The 19,648-nt window shown below is 48.0% G+C and overlaps 1 protein-coding gene across 1 annotated transcript in view; it reads right to left on the bottom strand.

Moving 5' to 3' along the window:
* The window catches only part of LOC308128115 (mannosyl-oligosaccharide 1,2-alpha-mannosidase IA-like), a gene marked incomplete at its 3' end in the record, with an annotated part of 38,346 nt that extends 23,516 nt beyond the window's left edge, over positions 1 to 14,830 (bottom strand). The window contains exon 1 of the mRNA XM_080493763.1: positions 14,157 to 14,830. Coding sequence (XP_080349889.1) covers positions 14,157 to 14,666 — 510 coding nt within the window. The remainder of the gene's footprint in view (positions 1 to 14,156) is intronic.
* Between the last annotated feature and the right edge of the window lie 4,818 nt (positions 14,831 to 19,648).

The following is a 19,648-nucleotide window of genomic DNA, read 5'->3' as shown; positions in this document are numbered from 1 at the left end:
TAAAAATGTATTAATTCATAAATAATTTGGAAATCATATCATAAATCAACACATTCAAATAGCAAACGACATCGAACACGGAGATCTAATCTATTAAACAGCAACACTATGTACAAAGAGTGTGTGTGTGTGTGTGTGTGTGTGTGTGTGTGTGTGTGTGTGTGTGTGTGTGTGTGTGTGTGTGTGTGTGTGTGTGTGTGTGTGTGATGACTCGCTCTTTCTGGGGACGCGGCGGTTGCTTAGCGGCCAGATAAACAAGACGTCCGTCGAGCGCGCGTGCGCGAGGGCGGTCTCGGAGCGAGTTAGTCTACCGAGGGCGTAACGAATGGGCGGTTCCGTTGGCCCGGTTCTGAGCACCTAAGTGGAGGTCTGGACCGGCAGTCAGGGCTCTTGTGATCACGGCAGATCTGCTCTTGCAGCAGCTGACATGTAGGTGTTACATGCAGTGGTGTGTGTGAGACCTTATCTTGATCAGGTAAGGGGGGCGCAGGGCTGCGAGGAGATCCGGGTTAGTGGAGAGGGAGAGATGAGAGAGGATGAAGACAAGAGAAAGACAGAGAATTCTGTGAGGCTCGGTTCTGAACCCTGGTTCCTCCACACAGAGTTCCCAGTGGGCCTGGAGCTCACTCGGACCTCTGGTTCTGAGGTGGAAAACCAGCGTTCTGGACTTAGTCCGCGTGAATGCGCCTACACAAACAACGTGAAAGGCTGCTGCCTTGTGAGCGGCACATGGAAACACATTGCATTTTCAACAGAACATCATTCTAACTATTCTCTGCCCAGACAAACGCTCTCACCCTGATAGTTCTTTGCAGCTCCGTCCGTGGTGCTGTTGGTTCTGGGAGGCGGTGGTAACTGGTTGTTACCAGGTCTTAATTTCAGCGTCCTGAAATCAGAGGCCTGGCTCCAGCTGCAGGAGTGCAACTGAGAGGATGATCTTGGGAGGAGACGACACTGGCTCTGGTCTCCAGAATCTCCCAAAAACAGGAAAAATAGCGGAAAACAGAAGATGTAGTCCAAACTGGGTCCTGCTCGTCCAGCGGGCTGGCGTTGGTTCTGTCTCTTTGTTCCTGCTTGGTGCTCTCTTTACCCTTCTGATGAGGGAGAAAGATGTCTCTCCCTCCATGGCTAGTTGAGAATGGCTGAGAGCTTTGATAGAACGTGACTGTCACCAACTTGGGCCTGGACCCCTGTGGTGATTCAAGCGTCCTCATTGGCCACTTCCGGGGTCTGGCTCGCTCCCCTGCTGTTTTATGGCCTATCCATTGTTGTGGTGTTTTCCTTCGGGGGAGCAAGTTGGAGAAACAGCTCACTGAAGCTCTGGAGGAGTTCATGGAATCCTCAGGCCCCAACACCTGCATGCCTGCCATCCAATCAGAGCCCTGGATCCTGCTCCTTCCTTGACCTCCCGCAAAGAAACTGGACAGTCAAAGTAACAATCCATGTAATTTAGTTTGCTTCGAGCTTTTCCAGATCAATGCTCAATGACTGTGCATGAGCAGGACTGCATGTGGGACAGGAGGTGTAGCAACAGCAGTGAACGTGGCTCCAAACCTTAATCTCGCGCCGTCTCTGTAGTGTAGGACGCAGGGACCCGCCTCCCGGCGGCGGGACACCACTGAGGCTGCGGGGTCCTCATCACTCACCAGCCTCTCTGGTAAAGAGACCTCACAGCCAGCAGGCCACTAACAAAGGACCTGCAATGAGAACCTTCATCACCTTCCTCATCCTCCCAACTCCAGCAGGAAGCCGATCAATCCAGGCTGACTTTCCCCCCGAGCAGAGCTGCAGCCATCCACAATAACATATGGATGTAGAGGAGCCGTCCTGCTGCACCACGATATATTCACTGGGACTTTATTACACTAATGCAATATTCATCGACTGAGATCTACTGGTGGCAGCCAGTGCAGCCCCCGCCTCCGACCCCCGGCCCCCGGCCCCGGCCCCCGGCCCCCCCGCCAGGATTTGTCTTCATGGAGGAAGAAACGCTGGACATGGTTGATGTATGGCGCACGCCCACGTTTCCACTTTGTAATGCTGATGAAAGAAGCCACCTCCAGACCTCCAGCTGGGTCTCGTTTCCACAATGTTTTCAAGTGAAAATGGCAAATTGTTGTTTCTAAGGTTGGTGTGCAGCCATTTCTGTGCTCTGGATATTTGGGCTGAATTAATGAGGAATATGTGAATGTTTGGCTGTGGATATAAGGAGTTCTACACTTTCCAAAGAACAGCAGAGACGGGAGCAGGAAGTCGGTTTGGAGCTTCTGTTTCCGGGGAACAGTTGATGTTTTGGGCTGCATCGGCTTCGTGTTTCTGTAGAAAGAGGAAGTGAGTGTGACGCTGTGACGCTGTGATTTTCTCAGTTAACTGGTGATCTTGCACAGCAGCTGCGCTTTACACTGATGGACTCAGAAGAGGAAGTGAGCATGTCCTCCTGTTTACCACCCGTATGGATGGTTGTGAAGCAGCTCACCACGATCTGTAACCCAGCACCTTGGACAGAAGGACCCTACAGCTTATAGTTGCAGTATATATATAGTAATATAATATAGATGCAGGATGCCGGCTTTAGAATGAGTGTTTCCCATCAGGCTGACGGCCTAAAGCACAAAGCAAGACGCTGCCGTCCGCCGACAAACCAAGAAAACTTTCCATTTCACAGTAAAGGCTTTTTTTTTGAAAACATTTCTTTAGAATTGCGACGCAATACGACCTGACCCGGCATGGCATGGCCCGGCCCAACATGACCCAACACAACACGGCATGACCCGGCATAACCCGACCCAACATGACCCAACCCGACACAACATGACCCGACATGGTACGGCCCAACATGACCCGACCGACACGGCATGACACGGCTCAACATGACCCTACCAGAAATTACCCAAACCGACCCGACACGGCACAACAAGACCCGACACGGCACAGCCCAACATGACACGGCACGGCACAGCCCAACATGACACGGCACGGCACAGCCCAACATGGCACAACAAGACCCGACACAACATGACCCGACACGGCACGGCACAACATGACCTGACACAACCCAAAAAAACACGACCCTGAGACCCGAGCTGAGATCCCACTGATGCTGCCATGAAAGCTAACTAAGTAGCATTAGCCTCAAAGCCACTAGTGTATTGACACACACACACACACACACACCTCTATGCAGGAGGCAGCCTGCTGGCAACGAGCCACGGACGGCTATTATGGCCATTACACAATTAAACAGAGCACCTGGAGGGGCCAGCAGTAACTCTATCTGACACACACACACACACACACACACACACACACACACACACACACACACACACACACACACACACACACACACACACACACACACACACACACACACACACACACACACACACACACACACACACACACACACACACACACACACACACACACACACACACACACACTCACTAAGAAAAGAAGTCGGAGCGAGGAACCAGAGGCAATTAGTTGAAGTGGTCGATACAGAAATGGGACTCAGTCTGCCAAGTTAGCTGGAGAAAGAGAGCAGCAGTATTTTATTTTAGTGGGGTGGGGTGGAGGGTGGAGGGTGGAATGTAAAGATGGAGTGAGGAAGAGGAGGATAACGCCCCGTTTACACAGCAAAGATTTCTCGTGGAAGTTGGTGCAAACCTTTTGTCACATTGTGGAATCTGTTATACGACGATGGGAATAGGAACCCCTGAAAACACAAGTCTTTGGAAATGGCTCCCCAAGTGGAACTTTCTGGAAACGTTCTTCTCCTGGGACTTGGTAGTTTTACTTTGACAGTCGCTGTAATAACGCCAATAGCACCAACTAGTGGACCAACATGAAAACTACATAGTTTTCAGTGTTTCTGCTGTTGCCGTGGAAATGGACATCGTTTGGCTGCAGAGTGAGCAGTGGTTAGACTCTCACCTCACAGTGAAAAGGTCCCGGTTCAAATCCTGGCTGGTGAGTTTGCATGTTTTCCCCCTGTGTGTGTGTGTGTGTGTGTGTGTGTGTGTGTGTGTGTGTGTGTGTGTGTGTGTGTGTGTGGGACTGAGAAGCCCCTCGACCCCCATCAGGCCCCCGAGCTCCAGACGTCGTCTTCTGAAGCGTTGCAGTGTAAACATGAAACCTTCTGGATCAGCGAACATGTTTTCTCTTGAAGTGTCGTGAAAACTGGGAGACAGAAGGAGAGAACTGGAGGGTTCATGCTTCCTCCACACACTCACAGGGTGTGTGTGTGTGTGTGTGTGTGTGTGTGTGTGTGTGTGTGTACTTCAAAGGGGTGACAGCCTGACAGGATGATCGTCCTTTAAGATTCGGAGCCAAAAAGAGACGACATGCAGCAAACAGGCCGTCCTTATGGCGAGCCAAATGCTCATTTGCATTTTATTTACATACTCAAATGGCGGAGAGCTCCATCACACACACACACACACACACACACACACACACACACACACACACACACACACACACACACACACACACACACACACACACACACACACACACACACACACACACACACACACACACACACACACACACACACACACACACACACACACACACACACACACACACACACACACACACACACACACACACACACGATGAGTCGGAGAGCAGGTTCTCAGAGGAATGTGGGCGGCTAATAAACGGAAAACCAAAGTGTGCTGTTATACGACAAACTGCTGCCAAAACTAAAACCTATGATGGAGGACGAGTCCAGGAAGTCGGGGGTGGCTGAAGGGGGGATCCCAGCACCAGTATGGGGGGTTCACCTTTTCACACTGCCGTCTGTCTGAGACCCCGTCAACACCTTTCACGTAAAAGCAGCATTTCTGCCGTCTGTTTAGGTCTGAACACATTTCAGTTCCGTTCCTCTTGTCAGGCCGGACCGCTGATACCTGATTATGATCACATCAGAACCTTTACAGGTTTCTTCGTTGTGTGCAGAGTATACCTGATGAAAACATTTTCACAACAACCAAACAATTACTGGAGTAAAGTTTTACTTCCGTGATACTTTCTGGTGTAAAAAACAAAGAAACGTCTACAAAACTTCCTTTAACTGGAAACATCAGCGGTTTGTCAGAGTTGTGTTTCGTCGCTACTGCAGAGAAATTTGTAGAAGAAATCAATGTTTTCTTCTAAATGTTTGACATTAGCAGGGACCCAAAATAACTGACAGCAGAGAAAGTACCCCACTGCTGACGAACAGCTGAGGGTCAATAAGTAACAATGGTGTAAAGAAGGGGCAAGAGAAAGAGCACTGTTACTTGAAGCACATAAACATGGACGTCATCTACAGAAGTGTTGATGAATACTAGCCCCGCCTCATGATGGCTTCTTTTCAAACAAAGTCAATCGTTACGGACAATTAGAATCAGTAAAGCAGAAAGTGATGAGAACGAATAAAGAAGTGAAGAAAATGATGTACAAACAGGAATTAGGAGCCAAAGTCACTGGAGACTGGAGCCACACACCAGTCCACCATCAACACTCTTCAGGCTCTCCAGAGAACTCCAAACTACAGGAAGTCAATGACTTGTCGTCACTCAGTCCGACAGGAAGCAGGAGAGCTGAGCACCTCCGGACTGTCGGCCCACATTGAAGAACTGCTTGGTACCTGAAGCTGACAGTACATTGAATATGAGCAGAGACGCCCTCCTGTACATTTTTTAACAATCCTACAGCCGTGAAATGTGAATAAATCCACGCCGCCTCCAGACACACGGAGCTCAAGCCAATCACTGCTTCCAGTGCTGGTCCGACGGCCATTTCCACCCAGAGCAGGCTGAGGAGGCCATCTTTCCTCCTGGAGGAGAAGCACCAGCAGGGAGCAGCGATACACATTATCCTGACGCTGAGTGGAACATAGTGAAAAGCATCAACTGGTGAAAGATGAAACCGATCCTCAACATTTCCATCGGAACAATCAAGTGAGACACGGCAGCGTCGCAAACCTGGAAAGAGCAGATCTCCACAAAGACGATGCGTCTGAAGGTTGCATGGGTCGAACCAACAACGAGGCCGATGTGGTGCCCAGAGGATTCTATCGGCTTTGCATCACAAAGAGAACCCTCGACAAAACAAATAGCAGGAGTCCGACTGTACTGGAGCCAGACGCTGCTTTTATTTGAGCTCTAACATTTCCTGTTTTGTGTGTTAGGGCAGGCCTGGGCGATCAATCCAGTTTTTACATTAATTCAAGTTTTTTGTTGCGGACGATTTAAAAAGTAAGAAATTTGGCACACTCCAGACTAAATACAGCGAGAATGACTAAATATAGATAAGACTGCTTAACTACTAAAAGAAAAACAGCTAAAATGATTTAAAGACTAAAAACTGTTAAAAAAGCATCAAAATCACAAACAGAGCTAAAACCGTATAGCACAGCAGCTACAAAGAGCTAAAATAGTCAAGATGTAGAAAATCACTAAAGCAGCAACAATCCAATAGAATAAGACAAATGACTAAAATGAGACACAAAAAGAAAAGGTAAAGTATTTCTAAATTGTAATTGAATAATGTCATGAATGCATTTTTTTATTTCACTTCAATCTAGAGCAGTTGTTCTCAAACCTTTTACACCAAGTACCACCCAGAAAATACTTGGCTCTCCAAGTCCCACCATACTGACCAACACTATACAGTAGTATACAGTAGCCTAGTAAGGGTTAAAAACCTCCACCTCTTGCCATCAAGTCTTCCTGCTACCGTGAAGAACTGTTGATGTCAATGCATTTATATTTATTTCCGTGATCCTTTGGCGTACCACTAGAGGGAGCCCCGAGTACCACTAGTGGTACGCGTACCACACTTTGAGAATGACTGCTCTAGATTCTGCAGCTGAAGACAAATTTGATTTGGAGGAAAATCTCAAACTCTTTAGGTCCTAAAGGTTCCAGACTTCTGGTTTGAACAAACCTTCCAAGTCCAGATGAAAACCAAATTATCCAGCAACTCTTGAGGGAGTCGCTTTTGAACGGAGCTGCTCTTCCATTTCAGTACGAATGAGGTTAAACAAAGTCTCCAAGTCTGTTGAAAGTCGGAGCTGCTTCTAGAGAAGTGGACCGAAAGTCTACCTGCTGTGTGTTTCTTAATAATGGAGCGATTTTTAGACGAAGCGCTTGTACTGTCCACTAGTTCTAGAACACGGCCTGAGGGCTACTCACAGGGTGCTGGCTGGCTACCTGGAGCCCCAAGGCAAGGCATGAATTACCAGAAGGGAACCCTCCAGGTGAGCGATGCAGCAGAAGATAAACTGGGAGTCATGACACCTCATTGTTCTGATTGGCTCTACTGAGCATGTGCACAACCAGCTCCTCAGACCGTGGTGACCAGGACCAGCAGCAGCGTTTCAGGAAAGCCTTTTCCCAAGTTTCCACGAATTCAGAGCATTTTCAAAAAGTTCCACCGCAGGAGCGATTTTCGAAAGCTTGTGTCATTTAAATGAAGACCAAAAACACTACAAAAGTGAACTATTGGTGAGTAAAGGGAGCTAAAGAGCCTTAGTCTGGACAGAATGATGAGACATGCAGAGTGTGTCCCTCTGCTCAAGGAGCCGGTCCACCGACATTGAAACATCAGTGATATTAAGCTTAGTTAGAATCTGGAACGTCTGGAAGCCGATGAGGAGCAGCCTTCTGTGTTTCCCTCACTGTATCTGCCAGGTCTTCATCACCACCCCCACAGAGTGGCTGCCCAGCCCCTCTAGAGGCCCTTTCATTGGGAGCAGACAAACACATCCAGCTGATTGAGGGATTGTGGCGGTCCCTCTCAACAAGCCGTTGATCCTCTCCAGAGCGGCTCCTGTTGGCTGTCCACCGCCCGTCACAAGAGGGCAGATCCCTGGAGAGCCGGGGTGAGGCCGGGCAGTCAACCCTTGAGCCAGGGCTTTATCCTCCCATATTCTAAACAACAGTCTCCCGTTAAATCGAGCCATAACGGATCACAGCGGCGTGTTTGGTCGACCTTGAGATCGACTTCTGGACAAAATAAAAGATCTGTACATGTGTAGTGAGCAGTTCCAGGCTCCTTCAGACTGGCGTCAGCATGCGTTTCAGGTGATCCAATCACCTGACCAGCCCAGTTTACACTTGTCTGTATCAAGCATTTCAGGGTCACCGCTGGAGTTTAGAGCATGGTTCTTCCTCAAGGTCATTCTGCTGAGCGGCCCGGCGAGTCTCCAGTCATCCAGCTGGACGGTTCCTCTGCCTAGAGTTACTTTTTAATTCCTCCTTTACTATTTGATGTTTTTCTTTGTTACTAGTTTATTTTCTTTCTTCTCTTTGAACATGTTCGGAATGAAAATGCATTCATTCATTGAAAAAGGCTCCGTGTCTGCAGACCTCCAGGCAGGACGTCCATAAAATGTCGTTTCCACGGCAGCAGCAGACACACTGACAACATGTAGTTAGTCTGCCAGGCCACAGGAGGGCGCTGTGGCTTGTTTTAGTAATAAAACCACACAGACGTGTGCACAGAACAAAACGATATAAAGGTGAAGAAAACAGAGAGAAGCAACGTTCTAGTGACTGATGAGGGTTAGGGTTAGATGATATCAGGGAGAGTCTCAACTGTTGAACTACTGATCTGGACCCCCTGGTGAGCTCATCGATGGACCAGCTGCAGTTGGCCTACCAGCCAGGCATTGGGGTGGAGGACGCCGTCCTCTACCTCATGGAGAGATCTCTCTCTCACCTGGAGAGGGCTGGGAGCACTGTGAGGAACATGTTCTAGGATTCCTCCAGAGCTTTCAACACCATCCAGCCCACGCTTCTGGAGGACAAGCTGCAGCACACTGGAGTCGACCCGCACCTCACATCCTGGCTCCTGGACTACCTGACCAACCGGCCACAGTTTGTGAGGACACGGGACTGTGTGTCTGACCTGGTCATCTGCAGTACGGGGGCTCCACAGGGCACGGTCCTGGCTCCCTTCCTCTTCACCCTCTACACTGCAGACTCCTCCCACAACACATCCACCTGTCACCTGCAGAAGTTCTCTGACGACTCCACCATCGTCGGCCTCATCACCAACGACGACGAGGCGGAGTACAGAGAACTCAACCTGGACTTTGTGGACTGGTGCCAGCAGAACCACCTCCTGATCAATGCGGGTAAAACCAAAGAGCTGGTGGTGGACTTCCGCAGGCGGAGACCCCCCCCCCCCCCCCCCACCGGTGAACATTCAGGGAAAGGACATTGAGATAGTGGACTCTTCTAAGTACCTGGGTGTTCACCTGAACAATAAACCACACAAGCTCTCTACAAGAAGGGCCAGAGCAGAATCCATCTACTGCAAAGACTCAGGTCCTTTGGACTGCAGGGGGCGCTCCTGAGGACCTTTTATGACTCAGTGGTGGCATCAGCCATCTTCTATAGAGTGGTCTGCTGGAGCAGCAGCAGCTCTCCGGCTGCAGACAGGAACCAACTGAACCAACTGGTGAGGAAGGCCAGCTCTGTCCTGGGCTGCCCCCCCTGGACCCTGTGGAGGTGGTGGGAGACAGGAGGATGTTGAAGAAGCTTTCATCCCTGATGGAGACCGTCTCCCACCCCCTACATGGTACCGTCACATCACTGGGCAGCTCCGTCAGTGACAGGCTTCTCCACCCGCGGTGTCTGAAGGAGAGACTCCGCCGGTCCTTCCTCCCTGCTGCAGTCAGACTCTTCAACCAAGCCTGCTCCCAGGAGACCACTGCACACCACCACCGGACAATATCACTCCACTGCAACTGGGCAAGAAGTAGTGCTATAACTATAATAATCTATAAGAACGTATTTACTATGTAAAATACATCCACCCCATATTCTGTACATGTCCACACTTATAGGCACCGTGTGCATATTTTTATTATATTGTATTTTTATCTGCTTTTTTAGTTCCTGCTACGTGTACTTCTTTCTCTGTACTATCCTGCTGTACCACTGCACATTTCTCCACATGTGAGATAAATAAAGGGATATCTTATATCTTATCTTATCTGATCTGATCTGGACCACGAAACTAGAATCTGACCGCCAGTCAAACCACTACAGGGCGGCCATGTTGGTTTACTGGAGCAGGAGCAGAAGAAGTATTTACCAGGGGGGAAGATGCTCATGAGCAGTAACAGGCTCCGCCTCCATCAGTCTCTGCAGGAGGGAATCACTGTGAAAGGATCTTTGTGGATCAGAACACCGGAGTCGTGGAGATGGAGCCCCACTTTCACGACACAAGCTGTTCACAATACAAAGCCGCTGCGTTTATTTATTCCCGCCAATGAGATCCACAAGTTTGTCACAAGCACTCCAGCGTTATCTGTACTTCCTGTTGGAGTGTCTCACTCTTCCGAAGAGACCTGTCAGTTATTATCTCCTATTTTTGACTAATTCTGTCCCCGAAGCTGAACGGCTCTGGCTGCATCACGGAGAGATTAGAAACAAGCTATTGTGCTTTGTGGTCTCCTGATCGTCCGGAGCTCCTCTCCCAGGATCACCATGTGTTTATTAGACGCCTCATTAGGCCTGCGGTTCTTGGAGAGTTTGCATTTGTTTTCCTGTCACAGAATACTGCAGCGTCACTGCAACGCTGCAGGATCACTTGGACCAGCTGCAGACGGGCCCAGAAGGGTTCGGTTCTCCAAAGACAACCGTCACTGTGACGCCAACGGTTGCTTGATCTCAAAGACATTGGGTTGCTTGATCTCACAGACATTGGGTTGCTTGATCTCACAGACATTGGGTTGCTCTCAGGATCTCTTCACTGTTGGGGGTGTTGGTGAGATTCCAGCAGAAGGTGGATGTTTGGTAACGCCACCACTAAGTCTCTTTCTTTCTACCACAGAGATAATTGTGACTGAAGAATTCTACTTAATGATGCACCCATACTGATACCAGTATCAGGTCTGATACTGCAGGGAGTACTCGTGCTTCCCAGTACAACCCGGCGAATATTACACAACGTCATCGTTCACAAGAGAGTATGGTATTAGCAATGTTAGCGCTTTGGAGATTCTTCAATAATGAGAATGAGAAGAGTGAGACTAAATTCTCTTCTGACACAAGAGGCGGAAGATAGTTTGCTCAACACCAGCAACTTCATCACCAGCAACCTCAACACCAGCAACCTCAACACCAGCAACCTCAACACCAGCAACCTCAACACCAGCAACTTCATCACCAGCAACCTCAACACCAGCAACCTCAACACCAGCAACTTCATCACCAGCAACTTCAACACCAGCAACCTCAACACCAGCAACCTCAACACCAGCAACTTCAACACCAGCAACCTCAACACCAGCAACCTCAACACCAGCAACCTCATCACCAGCAACCTCAACACCAGCAACCTCATCACCAGCAACCTCAACACCAGCAACCTCATCACCAGCAACCTCAACACCGGAGACATTAGCTGGATGTCGCTCATTAGCTTCACTGGTCAGTGGATCCAGTAGCGCCGCGCCATGCTACATGCTAAAGACTAATAAAGATTAGCTTAACGAAGAATCACGTGTAGTTTTTTTAATTGAAGATCAAAAACTACACAGAAAGTTCCAAGCGACCGATTTCTGTGTTGTTCACACTAGAGAGAGGACAAGTGGAGTATCCTTGAGGGGTTAGCATGTCCTCCAGCCTCATTATGTCCTGATCGTCACACAGAGACGTTACATTTACTGTCAGTCTGACACAACAGCGCCACCTAATGTCACCTCCAAACAAGCGTTGGGCTGCACCGTTGGGAAGCTGTGTCCTAAACTAAACAGCCTTTAGCCCAAGTGCCCACCTGGAGGACTAGAATAAGAGCAAAGTCTTTCCTCCAATCAGGAATGTCACTGGCTGGCACGCTGCCAAACCTTTACAGGATGTTTACAATGGATGACTGGGACGCCGTCACATGAAGCAGCACATCCTGATCCTGAAAACACCATTACTGTGAATTTATCAGGTCTAGCAGACCTGTGACACCTTTATATTTCATTAGTCTTCACCAATTCTGATATTTAATCACATTCTCATGGTAGAATGGCTCATAAAGACAGAACAAGTCATTTCCAGACAGCCTATTAAACCTCCGACATCCTGGGAAATCAGCCCCGACCTTTCTGAGCTCCGTTGTTCAATGAGCAGAACCCAGGAAGCACCGGCAAACGTTTCATAGCGTTTCAGTTTACATGACGCCGCCGCTCAGAGCCACTGAAAACACAACTTCTTAGAAACAGCTCCCAAGGTGGAACTTTATGAAAACATCTCACATCTCACTGGGACTGAGGGAAACATTTTGAAACGCCACATTTCCATTGAAATGGGAAAACACAACTTTTTGAAATCATTCCAACTCTATGCAAATAGTTCTTCTGCACATGCTCAGTAGAGCCAATCAGAACAAAGTTTCCTCCGTGGTGTCATGACTCCCAGTCTATAGTCTCCTGGACTTGGTACTTTTATTTTGATAGTCACTGTAATAACAATCCAACTTGTGAGTTTTATTTTGATAGTCACTGTAATAACAATCCAACTTGGTACTTTTATTTTGAAAGTCACTGTAATAACAATCCAACTTGGTACTTTTATTTTGACAGTCACTGTAATAACAATCCAACTTGGTACTTTTATTTTGACAGTCACGGTAATAACAATCCAACTTGGTACTTTTATTTTGACAGTCACGGTAATAACAATCCAACTTGGTACTTTTATTTTGACAGTCACGGTAATAACAATCCAGCTTGGTACTTTTATTTTGACAGTCACGGTAATAACAATCCAGCTTGGTGGTCCGTCCACTAGAATGTCTGTGTTCTCCCGTTGTTAATGTTTAGAGCAGGTTGTTCTCTGCTGTGTGTGTGTGTGTGTGTGTGTGTGTGTGTGTGTGTGTGTGTGTGTGTGTGTGTGTGTGTGTGTGTGTGTGTGTGTGTGTGTGTGTGTGTGTGTGTGTGTGTGTGTGTGTGTGTGTATGTGTGTGTTTTCAGTACTAAAACTAACAGCACCAACGGCTGCATTGTTGTCAGTGTTCCTGTTGTCATGTAAACTAAGATCATTTTGAAAACACTGCTGTGTGAACGTTAAACTCTCCTGGAAGCAAAATGCTAAATCAATGGATTCTTCACAGAAAGTCTAAACGGCGAGCAGCGGTTAACCACTCCAAACAGGTACATGGAAATCCCGCCTCCCGCCTGAGGATCTAAATGCCAGCCGCTCTCTGAGCCACGACTCAGCAGAAACAACAGGCTTCTGGCTGAAGAGGATGTTCACTGTAGGGAGCCAGACGCTGCCTCCAGCTGGGTGGGGGTGCACCATCACAACCACCTGAAAGCACCTCCACCCCTCCTCACACACTCTGCAGTGACAGAACAATAATAGACATTCTACCTGTTGGTGGTTTCACTCTGCTGCAGGCTCCAGCTTGAAATCACACGGTAGAAGGGATAGAAATGGGGCTAAAAAGAACATTTAGGACAACTAGTTGTAATTACGATATTAAGTGATCGTAATTCCTGACCTGAAGATGGGATTTTCCCAACAGAGAATCTGGGACATCTGCTGAAGCCTAAAAGGTGTTTTTTCTTTTCTTTTCATCCCCCACCATATGGTAACTAATCCTGTTCAGTATATCACCCTGACGGGGCAGAAGCTGACAGACAGGTAATACCAGCCCGGAGGGGGGCAGTGGCTCCAGCCTGCATGCTGATATTCACTCCCGCTGCAACTGGGACATAACGTGATGCCAGACTCCGTTTAAAAAACAGACGAATTAAGACTTAAAACCCTTAAATGGGCGTGAATGGATTCCGATGCATTTCTAATACAGACAAATCAACAATACTATATATCAATTGTATTCCGGCTGCAAATAGTCCACTAATGTCTCATTTGGTGAGGTAAAAAAAAAAATCTAAATAAACTTGCATACTTGAAACGCGACACTTCTCTTCGGGAAGGACCGAGAGGACAGCGTTCAGTATTTAGGTGGAAGTTTATTTTACATCTAGTTGAAGGGTTCATTTGGTGTTGGAATGAAGCCGATTAAAAGAGAGGATGAAGACATTTCGTGACACGCTGCAGCCTGTTCCGACACGACAAGTCAACGGAAGGAAAGACTCGGTTTCGTTAAATGGCAGAGGTTCGAGGCGGAGTCTGGCCGGAGGTCCTTACCGCTTTGACAGTGGCCCTCCGCTCCTTGGTCTGGGGCTCCAGGGGCTCATGTCCCGTGGCCCCCGGCGGCCGGTGGTACTCCATGGACGGTAAATGATCCACGTCGTTGGCACCGTGAGCCAGACTCTCCTTCGCAACTTTCTCCTTGTCGGCCAGGATGTCCCGCTGGATCTCGTCCGGCCGCTGCTGGAGGGTGTCCTTGGCCTCCAGCAGCGCCTGCTCGTGGTCCTTCCGGATCTTGGCCAGGACCCGGTCCTCGCTGCTCGCGGAGCCCGAGTCTCCGCTGTCGGGACCGGTGCGGGTGTTGGTCTCCACCGCGGCGGAGTGGAAGAAAACTCCGCTGAGCAGCTTGGAGGAGTCCGGCAGGAAGAAGATCGCCCCGAAGCACAGCGTGATGAAGGCGCTGAACACCAGCAGCAGGATGAACTTCTCCGTCAGGCGGAACGACGTCGGACCGGCCGACTTCCGATTCGGGGTGGCGGTGAACGGGAGCAGAGTGGCGACCGGCATTTTCCTCCCGCTGTCCTTCCTCCAACAACCGCTAGAAGAGAAAATAAGAAGAAACCAGACCGAGGAGGGACTCAGCTGCTGTTTATCCCCAGCAGGTATCCATGTCCGGGGAACGACGGCGACGAGCGGGGAGAAGAGCTCCGCACGAAAGTTGTGTCCATACCGGAGACCGTCCGCACACAGCGCGGGTCCCGCCGCTCGCGCAGGAAGCAGAGCGTCAGGGGTTGTGACTGACAGCGAGCCGCAGCCAATCACAGCCCGCCGTGTGATCGCACCGGAGCTCCAAGGGGGCGTGGCCGCGGCGAGGAGGCGTATAAAAACCCCGACAGGCGCGCACTTGATACTGGTGGCGTACGATAGTCCAAGATTTGGTATTAATCCGCCCAGCACTACTTTATACTGCTAAAAACAAGTTAGAGAGAACATGATAAAGGTGAAGAAAGAAATGTTTAAGATCATCCACTTCAAAAACTGTAGAAATGTCGAGAATGAAGTCGAAATATCATGTTAAGAAAAAAGTTAAAATACAAAATCAAAATGTAATGCTGAGAATAAAGTGGAAATGACAAGAATAACATCTCAATATCATGTCGAGAGAAAGGTTGGAATACAAAGTTAAAATAACATTGAGAACAAGGTTGAAATGTTCTGAATACGGTTGAAATACAATATGGCGGCAACAGCCGGCAAATTGTTGACACCTGAATTTGATGGCAGGTTCTCTTTAGTTCCTTGAACCGACGTCGGATCAGCGACTCAGAGCGAAGGCCGAAGACGTCGACTGGATTCCCTCACATTTGTTATCTTTCGTCTGAAAGTCGCAGTGCGTCGCGGCCACTAGGCGGTGTCTTGTGTTATTTCCACCTTAATCCCTGTGGTCAGGTGATCGTCTGACGCTCATTACTTATTAACGAGACGTGATGTCAGAACAGGTCGTTTGCTCCATTATTTATCACCACCACCTGAATTCTGTCCGCTAAATTGTTCCAGAGGAAGTCGGACCGGTCTGTTCACAACACCAGGCTAAAGAAAGCCTCATCCATTACACTTATGTGGTTGCTCTTATTAATATTCATAAGCATTAACTAATGCACCAAACCTTCCATGCATGCATGCATTAATGCTCACTGATGAGCTCCACGATGTCCCCCAGTCCCAGAGCGACGATAAAGAGCAACCATTTCCACTGCGTTCATGTCAACTGCAGCTGATCAGTGGAGATGTGAGGAGCCGGCCGGGTAAAGCCACAGCAACAAGATACTGGAAACTTCTAGTTCCCTTCTCACCAGCCATTGGAGGATTGCCTCCTGTGTACTTACTGTGTACTTTCAGTTCAAGTATTGAATACTTTGTTTTACCCCAATTCTGAAGTCACTGTAAAAATGGTCCCTGAGTGCACGCGTAAGAGTTTCTGCAAATTCTCAAAGAGTATCGTCGCGTTCCCAACAACACTGCATGGAGGTTACATCTCTTACTTTGGAAGCCATTTTCAAAAAGTTGTGTTTCCAGTGGCTCCAATCACCATTGTCATGAAAAGTGACCCCCAAAAACACAACAAAGGTTTCCTTAAAATCAAATTCTTCGCTTTACTGAAAAGCTGCATTTTCCTCGTTTCCATGGAGACAGTCATAGAATTTCCAAAACGTTGCATTTCCCGCCATTTCTACAGAGACATACTGTAATCAGAGCATTTTCTAAAAGTTGGATTTTCTCCCGTTTCCATGGAGGAGTAGCATTTTCAAAAAGTTTTGTTTTCCAGGTTTCCACGGAGACGGAGTCTGAGCATTTTCAAAAGGTTGAAAACTTGGTCCAGCGCTGGAATTGTATCAAATGTTTCCAGCGTTGAAGCACCATCTTCCAGCTCAGAATCCACGTTGTCTCTTTTCAATGTTGGTATATTCAACAAATGTGACAAACTGCTGTCTCAGCACGCCGAGAGAGGAAGAGACGACGGACCGATGGCTTCTGTCATTCCCACAATGCACTTCACCTGGACTTCACCTGAGGAGAGATGGAAAGTCTAATCTGCTGGATGACAGATGCCGTATTGAAATTCTAATTCCAGGATGACAAACGTGTCTAAACGATGACACACGTCCGTGTGATTACTTTCTCATTCAGCGATTCAAGCAGAAAATTAAATCTGGGATGAAATGTTTGGCATCTCGATATTGAAGCGGCTCTCATGGTGAATCAGTGATGGCAGGAAGTGGAGAAGCGGCTGTAACGTAGGAATCCAAGCTCGCCAGTGGTGAGGAAACACTTCCTCCGGACTGAGTGGAGGGTAAAACTCTATCAGCCTCTTTCACAGGCAGAATCCCTCCAAGTTCAACCTTCCTTCAGAAGTCCTTCTTCTCATTTCCCCTCCACCCACAGGGAGGCGCTGTCCACTTCAGTCACATAAAAGCCATTACAAGCAGGCAGTTCCTCGGCCGGCAATAATCTTCATTTCCAGTCGTAAACCAAACCCCCTAAAACGCCAGAGCAGACACCCACTGAATCTACCGCCGTCAGCAGGTTGACGTGACGAAGCTCAGAACCACCAGGCGTCTCCGTGACAACGCTACCGCGCTCATGGTGCACAAACCGTAACATGACGTAACATAACGTCGCATAACGTAATTTAATGTAACGTAGCATAGCGTAATTTAACGTAACGTAGGGTAGCATAGCATAACTTAACGTAACGCAACGCAACGTAACGTAACGTAACGTAACATCGTATAACGTAATGTAACGTAATGTAACGTAACACAGTGTAACGTAATGCAGTGCAATATCTCGTAACATAACATGATGTAGCGTAACGTAACATGATGTAGCGTAACGTAACATGATGTAGCGTAACGTAATGTCGCGTAACATAATGTAACGTAACAGTGTAACGTAGCGTAACGTAACAGTATAACGTAGCGTAACGTAACAGTGTAACGTAGCGTAACGTAATGCAGTGTAATGTCTCGTGACTTAACATAATGTAGCGTAACGTAACATGATGTAGCGTAACGTAATGTCGCGTAACATAATGTAACATAGTGTAACGTAACAGTGTAACGTAGCGTAACGTAACATGATGTAGCGTAACGTAATGTCGCGTAACATAATGTAACATAGTGTAACGTAACAGTGTAACGTAGCGTAACGTAATGCAGTGTAATGTCTCGTGACTTAACATAATGTAGCGTAACGTAAGGTAATGTCGCGCAACGCAATGTAACATAATGTGACGTAATGTCACATAACGTAACGTTGCAGAATGCAACAGAATGTAATGTCACGTAACGGAATGGAACGTAATGTAACGGAACTTAACAGAACATAATATAAAGTAACGCAATGTTGGGTAACGTAACATAACAACGTAACGGAATGTAGCTTAGCATAGCTCAATGCAATGTAACACAATGCAACGTAACATAGCGTAGCATAGCTTAGCAAAGTGCAGCACGACATAACATAACGCAACGCAATGTAGCATAGCTTAGCATAGCACAGCACAAAATAACATAGCTTAGCGTATATCAATGCAATCAACGCAACGCAATGCAATTGTGTTGATGTGTTGGTGTGTTGGTGTGTTGGTGTGTTGGTGTGTTGATGTGTTGATGTGTTGATGTGTTGGTGTGTTGGTGTGTTGGTGTGATGGTGTGTTGGTGTGTTGATGTGTTGGTGTGTTGGTGTGTTGGTGTGTTGGTGTGTTGGTGTGTTGGTGTGATGGTGTGTTGGTGTGTTGATGTGTTGGTGTGTTGGTGTGTTGGTGTGTTGGTGTGATGGTGTGTTGGTGTGTTGGTGTGTTGGTGTGATGGTGTGTTGGTGTGTTGGTGTGTTGGTGTGTTGGTGTGTTGGTGTGTTGGTGTGTTGGTGTGTTGGTGTGATGGTGTGTTGGTGTGTTGGTGTGATGGTGTGTTGGTGTGTTGGTGTGTTGGTGTGTTGGTGTGTTGGTGTGTTGGTGTGTTGGTGTGTTGGTGTGTTGGTGTGTTGGTGTGTTGGTGTGATGGTGTGTTGGTGTGTTGGTGTGATGGTGTGTTGGTGTGTTGGTGTGTTGGTGTGTTGGTGTGTTGGTGTGTTGATGTGATGGTGTGATGGTGTGTTGGTGTGTTGGTGTGTTGGTGTGTTGGTGTGTTGGTGTGTTGGTGTGTTGATGTGTTGGTGTGTTGGTGTGTTGGTGTGTTGATGTGTTGGTGTGTTGGTGTGTTGATGTGTTGATGTGTTGGTGTGTTGGTGTGTTGGTGTGTCAAAATAAAACCACAAAGTTGGATTGTTATTACGGTGGCTGCCAAAATAAAAGTGCCAAGTCCAGGAGAATATGAACTGTGAGTCATGACACCACGGAGGAAACTTTGTTCTGATTGGCTCTACTGAGCATGTGCAGAACCTAGTTACTACCAACATGGTGACCAGGACCAGGAGCAGGAGCAGGAGCAGGAGCAGGAGCAGGAGCAGGAGCAGGAGCAGGAGCAGGAGCAGGAGCAGGAGCAGGACCAGGACCAGGACCAGGACCAGGACCAGGACCAGGACCAGGAAGTGCTACTCTGAAGATGTTTCCAGCTGTTAGTGACTCTGGATGAAGGTCATCTGTTCTCCATCTGTTCTCCATCTGTTCTCCATCTGTTCTCCCTCTGTTCTCCATCTATTCTCCATCTGTTCTCCATCTGTTCTCCCTCTGTTCTCCATCTGTTCTCCATCTGTTCTCCATCTGTTCTCCATCTGTTCTCCATCTGTCAGCACCAGTGGGTTTGAGGATCCTCCTTATTATCACTTCATCATAATTAGTGCCACAGCTTCAAATGAGTTGGGCACTTTTATTAAACTAATATCACTAATATTGTCGTCTCAATCTGCCCGGGAATTCAACCGCCAGCAATCTGCTGATGGAAAATAGGCCAAGCAGTCATCACCCAGCTGTTTGATATCTCTCTCTCTCTCTCTCTCTCTCTCTCTCTCTCTCTCTCTCTCTCTCTCTCTCTGATCCTCCCTTCTTA

Source organism: Lipophrys pholis (genome assembly GCF_963383615.2).
Source record: "Lipophrys pholis genome assembly, contig: SCAFFOLD_272, whole genome shotgun sequence".
Classification (NCBI taxonomy): Eukaryota; Metazoa; Chordata; class Actinopteri; order Blenniiformes; family Blenniidae; genus Lipophrys; species Lipophrys pholis.
The sequence above is the reverse complement of the archived record's forward strand: the minus strand, read 5'-3'. Positions and strand labels throughout refer to the sequence as shown.